The sequence below is a fragment of the Plectropomus leopardus genome, chromosome 18, assembly GCF_026936395.1.
Source record: "Plectropomus leopardus strain MGB_pleo_1.0 chromosome 18, ASM2693639v1, whole genome shotgun sequence".
Lineage (NCBI taxonomy): Eukaryota > Metazoa > Chordata > Actinopteri > Perciformes > Serranidae > Plectropomus > Plectropomus leopardus.
Genome location: NC_142193.1, coordinates 31,953,152 through 31,972,352, shown reverse-complemented (window position 1 = coordinate 31,972,352; position 19,201 = coordinate 31,953,152). Strand labels below are relative to the sequence as shown.

The 19,201-nt window shown below is 36.1% G+C and overlaps 1 protein-coding gene across 4 annotated transcripts; it reads right to left on the bottom strand.

Annotated features, from left to right (window-relative positions):
• Positions 1-38: 38 nt before the first annotated feature.
• On the bottom strand, positions 39-18,978 carry LOC121957224 (uncharacterized). 4 transcript variants are annotated; one of them, XM_088091167.1, is made up of 15 exons: positions 18,728-18,978; positions 12,759-12,825; positions 12,554-12,619; positions 11,885-11,935; positions 11,720-11,803; positions 11,500-11,608; positions 10,703-10,714; positions 10,479-10,517; positions 9,242-9,415; positions 6,232-6,261; positions 5,812-5,835; positions 5,235-5,341; positions 4,978-5,037; positions 4,141-4,200; positions 39-3,608 (listed from the first exon to the last, which is right to left on the bottom strand). In XM_088091167.1, exons 2-15 carry the CDS (start codon positions 12,795-12,797, stop codon positions 3,525-3,527), a joined length of 939 nt encoding a protein of 312 aa, XP_087947293.1. In that variant the 5' UTR covers positions 12,798-12,825; positions 18,728-18,978; the 3' UTR covers positions 39-3,524. The 4 variants fall into 4 exon arrangements, with proteins under 4 accessions (XP_087947293.1, XP_087947294.1, XP_087947292.1 ...); XM_088091168.1 differs by having other exon boundaries at positions 9,242-9,364; positions 11,500-11,611; positions 18,728-18,977; XM_088091166.1 differs by having other exon boundaries at positions 11,500-11,611; positions 18,728-18,976.
• Positions 18,979-19,201: the final 223 nt, after the last annotated feature.

The window sequence follows — 19,201 nt, the reverse complement described above, 5'->3', positions numbered from 1 at the left end:
TGTGAGTGGATCCTCTGTTTCCAATATTTAAAACAGACTGAAGGACTTATATTTATTTAGCTTATCTGGAGGTGAAGTGGCCAGAATAATACATTTTCACATCTGTATCTTTTCACAGCTTATATGTATATTAATATATTAAAAAATGGTTAAGATGCTGTTAAGTGGGCTGTTTTTTTAATCACATTTTAAAAAACCTGAGCTACCAAAATATACCACTCTGCTGCTCGCTGTCTCAGTGTTACACAAAGGAAACATCTTCGTAACTCACATTTAAAACCATAATAATACCAATACATTTCCAGGACTTTTCCAGGACTTAAAGGCAATTTTTAAAAACCAGACATAATCTGAAACAACAACCAATACTTCTTTTTGGTCCCTTTTCATTACTATATAACTGCCTTTGTAAATATATTTATTAAATAAATAATGAATTTAAAACAGAATTCAAACTTAACATTTAAACATAAGTTAGGGACTGTTGGTTATTATACTAAACAATTTCAGCAATTTTTGGGTCCTTGAAAATGTTTTTGAAATTTTTAAAGAAACATTTTTTGGTGATTTTGGTTTTTTTTTATTAAAAAGTTTTTGGCAACTTTTACAGACAAGACTTTTTGGGTGATTTTTTTCAAATAAATCTTAAAATGTATTTTGCTGATTATTTTTTTCTTAAGAAATTTTTAAAGAAAAAAATGGCTTTGTAATTTTTTCAAATGAAAATATTTGGGGTGATTTTTGAAGAAAACCCATCTTCCAAATCCACGGCCCCTGAACACATTTTCTTTAAAAATCACCAAAAATGACACTATTCATAACAGCCAGAAACTGTAAAACAAAAAATATCGTTGGATTTTCAAATGTCCGACAGTCCTTGAACACGTTATGCATTACCATATAGGTTTTTGGAACAAAATTCCAGGACTTTTCTTAAATCTTCAGTGTATATTTACCTTTCCAAAACTCCTCAGGGCCTAAAAATTGCTATTTGCAAATTCCATGACTTTTAGTTTTTTCTGACCACACAAACACAGTTTAAATCTGCAAATAGCTCAGTGAGTAAAAAAACAACTTACAATTTTAAAAGCTAAAGCAGTCTCAAGCATTTCCTATCTTCACAAAATGTGCAGTTTACTTCACATGCACATTTTTCACTATGACTTTAGACAGTTTGACTGGATTGAGGAGTAAACTAATTTTATCACTTGACATTAAGGCTGTAATGTTACTTATTTTTCTTTATCCATACTGAATATATATAACCATGAGTGGAATAATTTAACATGCACATTAACAGATTCTCTCCATGCAGTCCTCCCTGTGTGAATGCCAGTGTTGCCTGTGTATCACATCACATTTTTTCATGCATCAAACACAAACACATGACTCCAATAGTATTTAGCTTCACAACTGGCAAATTTTACAGGCATTGCAGCAAACAAACAGCTGTGCACACATGTAAGAGCTCAACAAGTCCTCCAACTGGCGACCACACAGGTTGTTTGTTACCATAACTGGTCACAGTTTTAAACACATAGTTGACATTTGCACCAAAACTACTTGGTTGGGTTTAGAAAAACTATTGTGGCTTGGGTTAAAATAAGTGCTTTGCTATGTAATATAACCCTTTGAAACCTTAATTGCATTTGGATGCCTTTTGCAAGCTTTGAAAAATGAGGAAACTGGTTTGATTGATTGATTTATTTCCCAAAAACATGGGGGAAAAAGGCAGTCAGCAACTTGGCATGAAACATTTCGCAAATTATGAAAAAAAAATATGAAAATGACTTTAGCCAAGAAAGAGAGATAAAGAGGGAAAATCGTTTTTAAAATGATCAAATATTTAGGGATTTTTTTAAAACTAACTATGTCATAAAGGTTACAGAAAAAATATATTTTTTAAAATTTCAGGTAATTTTCGTGGAACTTTTCTTTTTCCTTTTTTTTGGCTACTTTTTGGGTAATTTCTTGTTCAGTTGCTGTAGCCTTCCCTCCACATTTTTGTGAGAAAAGCCATTTGCCGTGGTTTCAAAAGGTTAACCTACACATCAGTTGATTACATATGTCACATGATGCTGCTTTGGTTAATAACTAATGTCTACTTTTGGTTTTGCCTGAGACATAAACAGCTGTCTCCTGGATGAAAGTCATGTGTTTGTTTGACCCGTCCATCCACCCTGACCTTCTCTGAACAAGGACTTTGCCACTCTTCATACAACGTCTCCTAACGTTCTCCTTTGCTCCCGTCAATTTGTACCTCCACTAAAGGTTGTCACCTAACAATAAAAAAAACATGGGTTGTAATATGGTTGCTATGACGATGGCAGTCAGTAGCTCATCAAATTCTGGCTACTTTTTTGCTATATTTTCCTATTTTTTTGACTCCATGTCTCCTTTCTGCTAAAGCATGACTTTTCCACGAGAGGCACTTAGCAACATCGGGAGTTGTGTGGAGTTTGGACTAAATGCAGCAGACCGCAAGAGAATCTCGATGTACTCCGAGCAGCCAGTCAGATCAGAGGGGAGAAACAAAACCAAAAGTGCCTGACGAAGAGAGGGAAGGGAGCTGGCATCAGGGCGAGGCTGACCCGATTTGGACTGAGAGCTGTTCCTCTACTAAGCCTTCTTCTGTCTGATGTCCATTTGCAAGACAATAAAGTGGATGAGATGTGATTAAGGTTCACTCAGCAACGGGAGATCAGAGACTGCTCTGCACACATCTTCACAGAGACATGATTAACCTCTAACATCCTGGATCAAGCTGTTGCACTGGATGGACGGGCCGTGTTCAGAGCCGACAGGGCGCAAGACTCTGATGCAAATTCGAAAAAATGCCCTTCGGGAATTGAATGATGCCATCAGCAGCAACCGGAAAGGAAATTTTCACAGTAGCTGCTGATTTAAATCAACTCATCCTTCAACTCCAAATATGTAGCAGGATCAAGGACAAATGTAATTTCGTTTTTTAAACTTTGTGTAAAGCAATGACTAATAAATCTAACTTCTACCTTCTTCTAACGAGCTGCTTGTACAAACCACCTCTGTGGTCATATTTTGGAGGACAGACCCATTATACCATTTAGACCATTTGGGTTTGGCATAAAATATTCCATTCAGGCGTTTAACCCTGCTGTCCTCTCTGACCTCTGTGGTGAAACAAACTCCCGTATCGAGCGTCTCCACTGTAACTATCTCAGTGCGCCTCTGTTTGGTCGGCAAAAAACAAACGTGTCACAAGAGACACAAATTCATCAAGAGTAGGTCCAGACAAGTAGCTCAGTCAGAGTCCCATTGCACTTCATTTCCCTTTGACTTGGCGCAAGGACATTATCACTCCATCTTGATCAGAGACTGATGGGCAGAGGCGGCATGCTGCAGCTTGTTCATGCTCGGCGTAATACACCTCCGCAGTCCTCTTATAGGTAGTGTAAAGCTGATCCTGCTGGCATCCACACACTTTGTTACATCCCACAGCTGCGTTGCGTTAAGAATATACAGAGGCCATGTTGTGGGTCAGGTCCTTAATGTGGCATTTCCTCTCCAGTAGCACGGCAATCCTTATTTGTATCAGCAGAATGTGCGAGGACGGAGACACACACGTGAGGCTGTTGGACAAAGACAGAGACTTAGAGACTGTGGTTTCAGTCTTGGCTTTCCAGCTACAAATATGGTTTCATCAATATAAAACGCAAACAAGCTGAGACAAAACAACTGCTCCACAGAGATCCAGCCAACAGATAAAAACACAGACAGACAGATAAAGGCCAAAAAAAATGAAAAACGCAAAAGAGATGCTAATGTTGATGTCGGCTAGATGTGTCAGTGTGAGTGCAATTTGAAAAAGGCCCTGTCTGTTGTGTCTGAAAGTCCTAACCATTGTGCTTCAGATATGTAAAGCTTTTTTTAATCAGGTAAGTTCCATTGAGATCGAGATCTAATTTTTCAAGAGACCAGAGTACATCATACAAACATAGAACAATATAAAAATGTAAAATATCAGTCATAAATAAAATCATAAATTATAATAAAGCAATACAGTACAACAATGAGTCAATTAAAACAAGTAAAAAACAATCACAGTTAAAATTAGTCAGGATTTCGACTATATTTTTATATAAACGTGAACTTAAAAGTTACCGTCATTAAGTGTGAATTCTCTTCTTCCGCCCACTTTTCAGATGGCAGTGGTGTGTCAGTCTGAAAGAGAGAAAAGTGTTAAAAACATAACCATCAATTCAAGTCTGATAAATGTGTTTCACCAAAGGTGGCATGTCATTAAAGCTAGCTAGCTAGCTATGTATCAAATATCATAATTCTGTCTCTAATATCTTTTTTATATTGCTGTGAAAACATCGACACATTTTTTCTTCAAACAGCTGAATTTATTCACATAGTTATAAGACATTTTTGTGAAATTTGTATGAATTTCTATGAATTCCTGAGTTATGACTGAAAACATGTTTTATGAGGTCACCTTGACCTTTGACCAAGTGGACGTTTGTACCAAAATTTAGGAAACTCCCTCATCTTCAGATATTGCGTTCAGGACAATGAGACAGATGCATGGTCACAGTGACCTCTGAATACCAAATTCTAATCAGCTGATTTTAGAGTCCACTTGAACATTTGTGCCAAATTTGAAGAAATTCCCTCAAAGTGTTCATGAGATAAGACATTTACAGGAATGAGACGAATGCAAGGTCACAGTGACCCTGACCTTTGATCACGAAAATCTAATTACTTCATTGTTGAGTCCAAGTAAACATTTGTGCCAAGAGATTCCATAAAGGCGTTTCGTGAAAGATCGCTTTCACGAAATGAAACAGATGAGGTCACAGTGACCTTGACCTATGACCACCAAAATCTAATCACTTCAACCTTGAGTCCAAGTGGATGTTTGTACTAAATTTGAAGAGAATCTTGAGATATCTCGATTAGGAGAACGGGTAGATGTAAGTATGTACATATACATACCTTGATCTCTGTCATCGACTGAGCTCCCGCTAAGTTTCCATTCGAGACAAGAGTTAAATTCTGAAAAAGAAATCACACTTAAATTGTAACTGATGCTGCAATACGTAGATGGCTGCAGCACACTCGTACGAGTCCTGAATATTACTTATTGTTTTACGCTGATAATACTCTACTTTATACTTGCTATTGGGCGTACTAATGTTCAGGCTGAAAAACTGGTTGTAATTACATTAAAACACCAACATGCTCTCACTTACCTTCTGTTTCTTGCCTTGCCTCCACCGGTAGCACATGAACAAGATAACTACCAGCGCAATCGCATTAAAGGTCCCAGAAATCAACAATAACACCTTCAAGGTGTTTGCTAAAGGAGGGATCAGAGACAACTTTCATGAATTTTACTGAAAAAACAGACAGATCATAAGTGATTTAAAAAGAATCCCTTTTCTTTGTATGTTTTTCACATTTAGCAAATATAAATATTTCACAGATTCAGAAATATTTCTTATTTAGACTTATGTAAAACATGATACAAAATGCACACATACTAGTGGATTTTTATTTACTGTAACACATTTTTTTAAATAGTTTGTACTCACATGGATAAAAAAATAGGACAATGAAAATCAAAAACCTGCTCATTTTGATTTACGTATTAGCACTCTGTGCGTACGAGCAAAAAGAAGATTTAAACTTCTAAAAACAAACTAACTAACATATCCTGTAAATTAACTCAACTAATCTGATTATTTCTGGTTCCACAGCAGCTCAAAATCTCTAAAATATTTCTGTCAAACCAAATAAGCTCATTTAAGTGAAGGGAAAAACACTTACCACTGTTGTCTGTAGTTTCATTGTCTATAAAAAGATTTTAAAAAAAAAACAAACAATAAAATTAAGGCAGTAAAGATAAGTTATGGCTAAACATGGGTGCTGATGATCATCCAGTAAAGCAGCTAAGAAAACTAAATTTTCATTAGTGTAACAACTTGAAAATAATACAACAAAAGAAAAAGAAATTTCGACATTAAAAGGTTGATTAATTGATTGGGTAATTTAGTGACATAAAATATCACTGGATCTTTAAAAGTAAAGATTGTCTTTTTTCCTCTGTTTTTAACTGAAAATCTTTGACTGTTGCTCGGAGAAATCATTCAGTTTAAAGACTTCTCCCTCGTCACTGTTTTAATGACTAAACTGACATATTTACATCAACTAAACACACAAATTTGAATTAGTTGAAAAAAAACTTACCTTCTTTATATTTATGTTCTAAATGTTGTGCTATGGAGAGATAAAAAAAAATAATATCAGTACAATTGAAACTATTGGTATTAATCAAAAATGCAGAATATCATAAAGTACTATCAAAGCATGGAAGATCATTTAGAAAAACTCTGAAACAAGAAAACTAATCTTTTCAGTTTTGAAATATAATAATGACAAATAATGAAAAGCATCTTATTCAGTAAAGGGTTCGGCTTTCTCACCAAAAGCACAATTCCTGTAAAAGACATGCAGCTACAAGCAAAGGCGTGGCTTTGTCCTAACACTGGGGGGCTCAAATATGAAATGGGAGTTTGGGGGTCGACCACCAAAACTTTTTTTTAGCATCAGTCGCCTAATTTCTTGCATTCTCATGATTTTTTTATGAACCAATTTGTGAATTTTCTGCATCAATTTATGGTGCAGTGTCTCACCAAACTTCTGCTCCTGTTATGATTTTGAGGAATTGCCCAAAAAGTATTTTTGCAGAACATTTTGATGTCACAGTTAAGTTGACCTCTTAGATGTAAAATTTCATCACTTCATAATTTCATCCTATTAAACATTTGTGTGAAATTTTGTCACAACTGGCATACAAATCCTTGAGTTATGGTCAAAGGCATGTTTTGTGAGGTCACAGTGACCTTCGACCAGCAAATTCTGATCACCTCATTCTTGAGTCCAAGTGGAAGTTTGTGCCAAAATTTGTTGAAATTCCCTAAAGGTGAGGGATCACTGTGCCCAAGTGGACGTTTGTGAAAAATTTGAAGAAATTCACTCAGGGCAGTATCGGGATCACAAGTACGTCTGTTTTATTTTAATGATGGCCAATAAAATTAATTTATCAAAAAGTGCAAAAAAATCAAAATTCAAATTAAAATGAATAAATAAAAACGGTGACCTGAGGTTTTATAAAGTAAAAGTTCCTCCCATGCTGACAATTTCTTTGCACTTTGTAAAATAACCTTAGGGATCTACTTTTATTTGTTCATTTTTAGTTAAATTTTCACTTGACTTGCTGTATTTGATGTTGAAAGTTTCCGTTTTTATTAACATTTGCCAAAGGCATTTAAACAAAGTTCTGCGTTGGAGTTTGTTATATTCCAAATTCTAAATTTTGACAGAAATATTTTTCATTTTTAGTGTACTAAAACTACTAATATATCATCAAATGGCAATAAAGGAATGTTGTCCACATACTCCATCAACAGCTGTCACATCAGCGAGCACACAGTTCCCTCCAGCCTGGTTTCATTATGTTTTTAGGATTCACTTCACAATATCTAAACTGGTTTTGGCTCACAGGGGACGACAGTTTAGAGCTTGTTGCACATCTTGTTAAGACTTGATCTCGTTCTAAATGTCTAAGTTTTTCTTTCCAGCGGGGGAGTAGGATTAACAACCAGAAGCTGACATGACATGACATGAAAACACTCAACTTACATAGTAAAAATAAAACCTTTTGAGTAGTGATAAAGCGCTCTGAGGAAACCCAAAACAAGCACCCACAAGATCAAACAAAAGTGACAAAAGTCTTTTGCTCCACCGTTTTACTGACTCTGACACGGCCACAGAGCACTTAAATTGTCATTTATTGTTCAAGATTTGAATGAATTTACTAATGTTAGGTTAGTCTTGTCAGTGAGTTAAAGTACTGGAGTGTTAGGTATATTTTTGTTTAGTTCGGTTTGGGACTGTTTTCCAGCTGCATGATTCCCAAACCTCAGTCAAGCTGCTGTGTGCTGCTCTTTATTGGACATGAGGAAGTTAACATGCACTTGCCAGTTAGTCTTTGTTAGTTTATTTAGTCTGCATCTCTGTATGTCCGTACGTACATCCCCTTCTTGTGACCCTGATATTGCATGAATGCCTTGAGAGATTCATTTCAAATTTAGTGCAAAAATCCACTTGAAATTAACGATAAACAGATTCCATTTTGGGGTCACAGGTCAAAGGTCACGGTCATTGTGACCTCATCTGTATCATTCTATTGAATGTTATATCTATCCGAATTCTGATTTGAATTCAGTGTGCAAAAGTCAAAATTCACTGTGACCTTGTGTCCATCTCAGTCTCGTGAATGCAATGTCTCAAGAACGCCTATAGGGATCTTTATCAAATTTGGCACAAACGTTCAGATAGACTAAAGGATGAACTGACAAGAATTTGGTGTACACCGGTTAAATTTCACTGTGACCTTGCGTCCATCTCTCATGTATTCAATATCTCAGGAATGCCGGGGGGGATTTTTTTCAAATTTGTGGACTTGTGGATGAACTGATTAGAATTTTGTATAAAAAAAGGTCAAAATTCACTGTGACCTGGTGTTTGTCTCACTTTGTGCATGTGATATCTCACAAGGTTTTGAGGGTATTTCCTTAAAATGTGGTTCACCTGGGCTCAGAGTGAACTGACTGATGAAGAGGTGCAGCGATGGGGGTCTGCACTATCTCACTCAGGAAAACTACATTTAGCCAGCTGCCTTTTCCTTCAGAGCATCTCATCACTAGAATTCAGTACAAAAATTATTTAGGGAGTCCCCATCATATAAATAATTTAAGTGTATTGTTAAGAAATGGTTTATTGAGAATCAACAATGTCAGCACTGATTTTAGGCTAATCTGAACCTACTTTTAAAATGACTGAAGTCACACTGTACCTACATTATCTGGGATTTTGGATTTTTGGATATCTTCTAAATGAGTTGCAAGGTCACAATGACCTTGACCTATAACTACCAACAATTCACTATTGAGTCCAGTTGGATATTTGAACTAAATTTGAAGAAATTCCCTCAAGTTGTTCTTGAGATATTGCGTTCACTAGAATGGGACGTACACATGCACGGCCTATCTGAAAACATAATGCATCTCGCTAAAAGCTTTGCTGTAGCAGAGGGGTTAAAAAAACATCTATAAACAATAAAGGAGCATTTGTTAATAGCCACAGTCTCAGTAGTACTCATCCAATCATATAAAGTGCCATTTAAATAGCTTACCCTTGATTCTGCTAATTGCGCTCTGTGTGTCTGTTGCTGACAATGCTGTTGTTGCTGTTGTTGTTGTTGTTGCTGTTGTTGTTGTTGGAGCTATTGTTGTCATTGTTGCTGTTGTTGGTGGTGCTGTTGTTGGTGGTGAAGCTATTGTTGTCATTGTTGCTGTTGTTGGTGGTGCTGTTGTTGTTGGTGGAGAAAGTCAGTCAGTCAGTCATGAAATGCTACAATATGAGCTTTGTTGGCACGAAAACCAAAATATGAAGTACCAATAAGAAGCATTAAACACTGTAGGGATTAGTCATATTAGTAGCACAAGTGATAGATTTGGTAAATACAAAGGCAGCATTTAAAAGTACAGGGAACTTAAATATGGGGAATGTATTAATATGTGTGCTGCATGTTTGAAGATTTTAAGTTTTAGGAAACTGCATATTTCCCGTTGCTTAAAATACAGTCACCCTCATTTCCTGTTTTTGATGTCTGTTGTTGCAGAACTTGTTTTAGCAAGAACTGGATACCATAAAAATAGACTGCTTTTGTGTGGAGACATTTTGTGATGTTCAGCAAAAGGATTGTTTTTGTGCTAAATGTGTTAGTTTTTGAATTGTGAGCATGTTAGCATGCTGATGTTAGCATTTAGCTCAAAGCATCACTCTGCCTGAGTTTAGTGTCACAGATCCGCATTCACAGCAGCAGACTCTTACGTGGTTAATTATTACTGAAGCTGTCCTGAATACCGGTTTTGTGGAGAAATATTTGTAATCGATCGAAGTGTCCAGGGGGTGGGGAAGATGAGAGACAGTAGGCCGTTTTTTTTTAAATAAGTGGGTTTTTTTTGTGGTTGCACCTAAAATAACCAGAGCTGAGTTACACAGCAGCCGATGACAGTGACACACTGAAGGAAACTATTACACACTGAATTAAAATGGCCTCTAAAGATTAATTCATTACAATTATTATTATTATCACTACAATTACATGTATTTAAATGTCCCTTAAAATGATTTAAAATAAAAACTAAGCAGGTCAAAATGTTATTAAAAGCATGAAGATTGAGAAATTGTGATGTAAAGTGCTCGAAAACTGCAGAAGCTCTAAAAACGAAAGGTCACATGTAGCCGTGTTTTTTTTTGAGAGATCAGACTCTCTTGTGCAACAGCAGGCGCGATTTCTGGGATTTCACACATGCACAGCAGCAACATGCACCTCTGCATCACTTCAATAAAAGAGTGTGACTCACCCGTAAATGGTGTTCGTGAATGAAGCGCACACACAGTGTCTAAAGAAAAAAAAAATCAACATTACATCAGTATGGGTTAACATCAAAATTATATGGTTCAACAAATTCAAAGACACAAAAGGAAATGCTGGATGTGTTTTGGTGTGTTGGTTGGCACATGTCCACATAACTACACGCTTTTCATCACACACCAACACTCACAACACAACAGCGTGGATACTCACCGTATTCACAGCCTGTGATGCAAAAAAAGACAGAAAAGCAAATTATTAATGTGACATTTTAAATAACAGTTTTACACCAGTAAACTACTATTGATACATACATAAATATTTTTTTCCTGAAATGTAATGTTTAGAGTCAAAGTTTTTCACAGAGAGAATTCTCTTTCTATTATTCAAATAATCAGAAAATACAGTCGACAGCCAAAAAATAAAATTAAAAATAAAACTATTTCACCGTGTTTTTTTTAATAAATGCGCTATAAAGTTGGCTTTGAATTAAATGTGAAGAAACTGCTTAGTAAAAATCTTTCAAATCTAGACAAGAATACGACAAGAAAATTTGATATATGTAAGTGCTACTGAAGTGAAGTTATTCTAGTTCAAAAAATGAGAAAAAAATTGATTTGAGAAAATGGCCTCTAAAAATATGTATCGTGAAATTTCATATATTTTTAGACTAAAAATAAACATTACAGGTGAATAACCTAAAAGACATTTTTTGGGGCTATCAAAAGTTTTCTAAAACTGTATGTTTAAAAATGCAAGTGGGGCATTATCCAGTTAAATAAGTTTTCATAAGTTTTCAGAAAACAAAGCTGAACATTGGATAAACTCAAGCTGAAAACTCTTGTTTCATTTTGTTGACGTAATAAGAGTCAGGGGCTTTAACAGAGGCAATTTTGGAATTTTTTATCATGCCATAATCATAAAAAACTGCCAACAACTATTAAAATAATCAATTTTCAAAAGGTCCATAGAAAACAAGAGCAGTGAGATAAGGTGTGTGTGTGTGGTACCTTTAAGAGGCTGGCCGATTTCTTTGGCCACCAAACACGCAAAGTGATGGAAATGGACTTCTTGAGAAATGTCCCCTTTACACTCTTCACTCTCCATTTTTGGGCATTTCTTCTGTTCAAAAAGGGAAGAAAAGTGAAAAATTGAATTTTAAAATCGCTTACAAAAGTCCCAACAAACGTGAAGCAAACAACGTTGAAAAGTTGGTGTTTTTTCACTCACCAGGTCAAAGCAGTGTCGCAGCCAAAAACAATATTGTGTTACTCCATTTAGGTACTGTTTCTCTATTGTGCATCTCACCGTGTCCTGCAGAGGGAAGAACACACATGTTACACAATAAAAAGCTCACATTAATCTCATTTTTTCCTCTCTGTTTCAGTCGCTCACCTTGGGATCCTTAGTGCTAACGATGGGCACAGTGTCTGTCAGATTTGCTACCTTAAGAGTCAAACAGGGACGTGGACAAAAAGGAGACATTATTATTAGTTATTGATTTAATATTTGTCAGTATGAAAGGCAATAAACATTCACAGATGAAATTGTAAAATTATAATAATAATTCAACAAATAAATTAAGGAAAAAGGGAAGAAAAAATGACAGCTGACCATTTACACTGATTAAAAATTTAAATGCACGTTTTGCTTGTTATCATTTTCAAAGGTTTAAGTTCTCTTCAAAACCTAATCAAATAGGCCTGATTTCTGTCAAAAACATGGGAAGAAAGTAATGAGCAACATAAAAAGAAAATAACCCAAAAAATAAGCACAACATTAGTAAAAAGTATGAGAAAATAACCCAGAATTTTTTTTCTTTTTTTTTTTTTTAATTAGAAAGGTACAAAAAAGTTGCAAAATAAACCCCGCTGGATGCCCAGCCCATTAACTGAAAAAAAGGAAGAAAAGAAATGACCCAAAAGTTTACAAGAAATTTGTAAAATAAAAAAAGAGGAAAATAAAATAAGGAAATGACCTCAGAGTTCAGCGCTTTAAGTACTTGCAGCACAAGAAAAGTGTTGCTGTGAAAAAAAAATAAAAATAGAAAGATGAACACATTACCCATTTGTCCATCTTTAAATAATCGAGACATCCCTCCTTTGACGGGTCAATCAGACTCAGGAACACCTGGAAGTGAAAACAAACAGCAGCATTAAAGGTTTGTTTTTACAGACTGAAGATTGAGACAAAACATATTTAATATATTTAATAAGTTATACTGTTTTCAGTGCTCCTGTATCAGCACTACGAGAAATATTGTACTTACGAAGAGAAACAGGAGAGTCATGTATCTCCATGATGTCATGCTGCCACAGTGACCATCCACACTCACACTACAGAAGAAGACACAGAAAAATAATCATTTTAAAGCATACTTTTTAAGTTAAATTAACAAAACCAGTAAGGAACAAAAAAAGGTTAACAAAGATAATATACATATATATATATATATATATATATATATATATATATATATGTGTGTGTGTGTGTAAATAAAAAATGACACAAAGAAAAAAAAACGAATTACCTAAGTAAATAAATAAATAGATATGCATGATAAACTTTTTTGGAGAGGTCACAAATCATTCACAGCTCAGAGAGCACTCAAAATTCACAGGCTGATATATAGAGTGTTTTCATGTCACAGGATTACTGTTAAGTTAAAAGAATCAATCTTTGTTCTCAATTTTAAACACGGTGTGTTTTTGCTAATAAAGACGCCAAAACTTTTTGTGATTTCTGTTATTGAATAGAATACATATTCTATATTCTATGCAATAATAACATTATATATATATATATTTGGTTTCAGGTGAACTACTGGGATAATCTTTCATGATTTTCATTTTTCGTACAGGCACATTTCCGTACTCCATCACCAAATTTGTTTTAAAAAATGTAAAAAATCAGTACAGGCTAGATTCTGAGTGTGCCAAATAAAATATGGGAACAACCAGCTCATATCCCTTCAATATATTGTTTTACAAACATGTTTAAATTGGTTAAATATCTGACTTTTTATTATTTATTTAATATTTTGTTTTCAGGTCAGAATTTAAGTGCTTTTAATTTGATCAAGAGCCGATCTGTCAGTTCTCTGTCAGCAGACGTGTTTCCATCACAGATCTGTGCAAAAGTTAAGCGATATTTTGGAAATGTGGATAAAACATGACATGGAGCTGACTGTGTTTCCACTGAGTGATGTCATGTGACTTCTCCTCTCGTGATAACATCCCAGTAACCATGGCGATGGATGTTCAAAACATCAGCAGCTTTATTTCTATTGCAGCCGCCGCACTAGCCGTCATTATTTCCAATCCGAGGGCACGTAGGCGTGTTATGGAGCCGTGATGGAAAGGCGAGCCCCTTATATGCGGGAGCATCATGTGACCTCACAGCATCATGTGACCTAGAAAAGACTAAAAAAGGGTTTCCACTGCAGTTCGGACAAATATGGCTTTTTCGAATCGCCTTTAATACCACCTCAAGCAAGCGTAAAAACATTTTTGCAATATTTATATTCACAACTTCAATTTGTGCAATTTGAGGGTTAATGGAAACCCGCCCTCATTTTGTGTAAAAGGCACTGCATATAAAGCCCGCCAACATTTGTATGAGGGGCCCACGTGGGGTAGTAAATGGGCTGAAAAATGGGGCCAAGTGGGCCCTTCACGAGACGCCCACCACTCTTGGTATTCAGGTGGAAAACTCATTTGAGCATGGGGCCGTACATAACCTGCAGACAATCCCATACAGCGACAGCAATTTACTCATCACAGCGGCCCCACATGTTAATTTATGCCAAGTGTTTTTCAAATTCGGCACAATGGCGGTCTTTGTTTTCGTCTTTGAGTATTGTGAAAAGCGCTCCACTAATAAAACGTTTTTTTTGGGTTGGGGGGTTTGTAATGAAAAACTAAGATTTTTTTGCCTCTCAGGGCCTCCATATCATCACTTGCATGAAAGAAAAAGCCTTTGTTCAAACCGTCTTTGGGATAACAAAGACTGAACGAAGCTCCTAAACAATAACCGAACTTGTTGTCTAACGACGAGTCCTTTTTGATGTTCAGAATTAATCAGCTGCATTTTCTCTTTAGCAAACCCACCTCCAAAAACAAAAACCCCGTATCAAGGACAAATAAGGTAAAAGTACAAGAGCAAACAGCCAGTTTTCAGGGAGGAAGTGAAACTTGCATTCCACCTCATTATCACCACGACCCCGTGCCATTTCACGCCAAGTCACCAGCGACACTTCATAAAGTCCCTGATAGGACGCACTGAGAGGACAGCCAGTCCGACAAGTGTCCCGTTCACTTCGTCTGACCTCAGCCGGGACACCACACACACATCAGGGCATAAAATACTTCAACAACACACAATCATCAAAAGTTTATTTTATGTTTTTTTAGAGATATTGCTAACATATTAAGAATCTAACAATCTCGCAATTTTGCAAGATGACTGTAAATGACACTTGAGACTAAACAGTTAAGTACTCCCAGCAGCAGATGTTCTCAGTTAATTGGCTGAGTTACAAGGCAAGGTTTATTTTGCAGCTTTTGATAGTGAACATCTGATGGCAAGACAGGAAATATGAGACACTCCTTGGGCTTTCAAACCTGGGTGTTTTCTAGCAACCCAATATTGTTTTTTCAGTGTCTTTTTAGGCTCCAAAGTACACGTTTTGAAGCAAACGTTTTGAAGTTTGTATCAAGCAGTTTTTTAGGCTCCAAATGTAGATGTTTTGTAGGAACGCGTTGGTGTTTTTCCAAAATCTTTTTAAGGTCCAAACGTGGATGTTTTGTAGCGACCCATCTGCTTTATTTTTCTGTTGGAAATTGCTGTCTGACATGAAGGTTAAGTGGTGAAAATACTCACACTTAAACTCGTAAAAAAAATTGAGGTGGAACTTTTTTTAGTTAAATTAAAAATTAATTTCGATCATGGAAAAAATAATAAAAAAGAGAAAGACATAAACAAGCACACACACAAAAAAGTAGTATTTGCAGGCAATAAAAAACATTAAAACTTGACGACTTGGTTTACATTAAAAAGGAGAGCGAAGACGTACAAACTTATTTCATCCCACCGCTTCTCCATAAGTTACTGATTTATATTGAACAATCTTCCTTATTGATTTAAATCGCATGCACTCATATACCCAAAATCAAACGAGAAATTCCACAAATGCTTAAACTTTTATGAATCACTAAACATTTTACCCTCTGGTGAATTCCTAAATCCTCCCCCTCACTCATTATTAACCATGATTGCCATAATTCAAAGACATTTCGCCTGCAGGCATTTCTCTCTGATCATGGATGACAAAAAGTTTCTCTGTGCCGTTAAAACTGGTTCATCTGCATTTTACAGCCACAAGCAAAATTTGGAAGCAGCAGAGAGTGACTACGCTACATTTAAAGTAAATTCAAAAAATGACAGTGTTAAAAAACAGGGTCTCTCATGGCTCTGTTAACCCTAGATGAGAACTGCTTTTCTCGTGCTGCGTTGAATTTCGCGAGCGGCCCGACCCTCTCACACGTGAGGAAAAACTGGTTTGATTTCTTTGAAAAACATGGGGGAAAGGCAGAGAGCAACTTGGCTAGAAAAGTTTTAAAATTTACAAGAAAATAGTAAAAGGTGACAAGAAAAAGACCTGATTTTTTTTTTCTTTTTTTAAATGTCGAAATACAAAAATAAGAAAAATGTTCTGAGAGCTTTATTAATTATTATTATAATTTTTTTTTTTAATTCTACTCAAAATGAAGTATGTTTTTTTTGTTTTTAACTTTAGTTTATATTTTATTTATTTATTCTGATTTGTCATACTGGTAAGTAGGAGGTTCATGCCGAGCTGATGTTGTTTGGGAAGTGATATTAGCCATAAAAGGGCACTTAGTAGAGTTGAAGATGGACATGAAAAGACCAAAAATGTCAAAAAAAAGTATGTGAACTTATTGTGAGCATCTCCCAATAAATAAATAAATAATTTAATTATTTTTTTGCAATTGTAAGCACTTTTTGGGGGCCATTTCTTGTTTTTCATCTTTTTTGTCAGGTAATTTTTCTTTCTTTTTTAAAAAAATATAATTCTTGGCAACTTTTTGGGCCGTGTCTAATGACACTGCTCTTTACCCCGTGTTTCTGTAAAAATAAAACCAGCCTCCTCAGGTTTCAATGGGTTAACAAATGCTGTGGTTTCAGACATGATCTCAGTTCATTTATCCTGCCAGCACAAACTAAGTAAACCTAAAACGAGTCAGAAAACAAGAGACGAAACTGACGCCCCTCACTGCTGAGAGACAGCGCCGACACTATCAGCTGAATGCTACAGATTTCAGCACCAGGAGCTGTCCACACTGCGACCGACAGTCAGCGCGTTTACATGACGCCGGAAAAAGTGAAATTATTATTCAGTCCGGCTGAAACTGAACTTTTAAAATACATGTGAACTTGTTAGTGGGACTGAAATCGGATTAAAACGAATTTCTCAAAGTCGGATTAACACAATGTGATGGGAAGTCGAGCTATTCCGTCATGTAAACGTCAGTCGGACTTTAACTGGACTTAGCGTTGAGTCGCTGCACCGGCCTTCCTTGGTGGTTAAAGATAGGGACTGTTTGTTATTTATGGGGGGGGGGCAAAACGGGTCAGGCACCCAAAAAAAGAAAGCACTGAGGAGGGACTTGTGTTTTTAATTTTGGCTTGGAAGCGAATGGAGCTAAATATGAGACAAAAGTTTTGGGATTAGGATTCTTGTGCAGCATTCAGACACCTCACACAAGTATTTAAACCTTTCAATTATAAGAAAATTAGCTGTTTTTTTTAAAAACACTAGAAAAAAACATAATGAAACACTGGCAAGAAATTTCCCACAAATTGCAAAAACAATTAGTAAAAGGCAAAAAACAAACAAACGCTCAAATGCTATTCTGAAATCACCTCTTGAAAAATACAACATGAAATTTCTGGATTTGAAATTTCAAAAGCTGAATTTAAATATCCTTTTTTGCAATTTGTATTCAATAAATTAAATAAATAAAAAAGTAATTAATTAATTAATTAATTAATTAATTCAGGTTCCCAGAATCTGATTAATCAAAAGCTAATTTTTTTTAAAAAAATGTATTAAATTTTAATATACCGTTTCAATGTTCACAAAAACAAACTGATCCAAAAATTCAAGTGACAGAAATTATAAATAAAACAAAATTAAATTTAAAAAAATAGTGTGGCAAAATTTGATTAATCAAATTCTGATCAAAAAAAAGTAAAAATGTCAAATAGCAACAGCCTGGCTTCCCAGAATAGGACAGGCAATCAAGCCTAAATGCAACTGAACTGAATTTGTGAACTCGGTCAGAAGCATCATTTGCATCGTTTATGTGCAAACTACAGAATTTTAGCAGGTGTTACTTTTTCAATTTTTCAGCTTGAATTTTTGACTCTAAATTTGTGAACATTGAAAAGAAAAAAGGTCAGAACAAATAAAGTCAGAGACAGTTCGTGGCTTTCAAAGTAAAATATCCCACTGCTATGAAGTCAGTGGTGTTTCAGTTCCAATATTAACCCCTTAAAACCTGAGCACACTTGACTTTTTTATCTAAAAAAAAAACAATGAAAGGAGGCAATGAGCAACTAAATAAGAAAGAGCCCCAAAAATGAACAAAAAAATTATTTCATGCAAATGAATTTAGTGGCGTTTGAATTCCAACATTTATTATCGAGCGGCTAAAATTCAAATACTTTTCCCTCTTTTTTTGCTTCCATACATATTTATATTTTGACTGCTTGACTCTGTGTGTGTGGTTGTATGTGTGTGTTGTGTTCTGTATTTCGCAATGCTCACTCACACACACACACACACACACACACACCCTTGTAATCCATGCATTGTGTAGACAGGCAGTTTTGTGACGGATATTATCGGACATTCACGCACATTTATGAGGCTTCTCAGAGGATTATAATGAAACCTGTATCGGTAGCTTCTCTAAAAAGCTGCAGATTTGAATCCAGAAGCCAAAATCCGGCCCCGTGACGCCGACGTGAAATCCAAACGCGTCCAGACCTCCAGTCTGCAGAGCCAGACAGACTCCACAGTCTGCAGCTCAGACACGAATCTGTGTCTCTTTCACATTCAACAGGTAACTCAACTGTTACTCTCAGAGGATTAAAGTGAAAAAACTAACAAAAATATGAAATATAATAACAGTAGGGTGAGACTGGGCTTACCGCGCTGTGGTGAAGTCGCTGTCAGTGCGCTCCGCTCCGGGGTTGCACCCATCCTCCTTCTGACAACTTTACTTTCACTTTCCACCTTTTCACCAGCATGCTGGGTGATCTCATCGCCAACATCATCGCCCGCGGAGTTTCCAAAAACGAAGGGGGAGGGTCTCAGCAAGCACCTCGGCTGCTAAATACACTCCCTCCTCCTCCCCCTCCTCCTTCTCCTCCTTCTCCTCCTCCTCCTCCGCCTCTGCCGCCGTCTGGAAAGTTTTTAACTTTAGTCTCATTCGGAGGGGGCGGATTCTGGACTGCGGGTCAGCTGGGCGGACTTCAGCTGCAGGAACACCTTCAAAACACCGTTACAACAATAACACACACTGTGAACATAAATATCCGTTTGTATGAAAAGATACCAAACATATCTGACTTTAACCCTTTAGGGACTGTTTGGCGCATTTCAATTTCTTTTCCTCCTTCCTG

Coding starts and splice junctions, on each gene's coding strand:
- LOC121957224 (XM_088091166.1), bottom strand. CDS start 12,797: ATGACATCATGGAGATACATGACTCTCCTGTTTCTCTTC. Junction 11,612..11,719: donor TGCGACACTGCTTTGACCTG/GTGAGTGAAAAA, acceptor CTTTTTGAACAG/AAGAAATGCCCAAAAATGGA. Junction 3,609..4,140: donor AGAATTCACACTTAATGACG/GTAACTTTTAAG, acceptor TTTGTCCAACAG/CCTCACGTGTGTGTCTCCGT.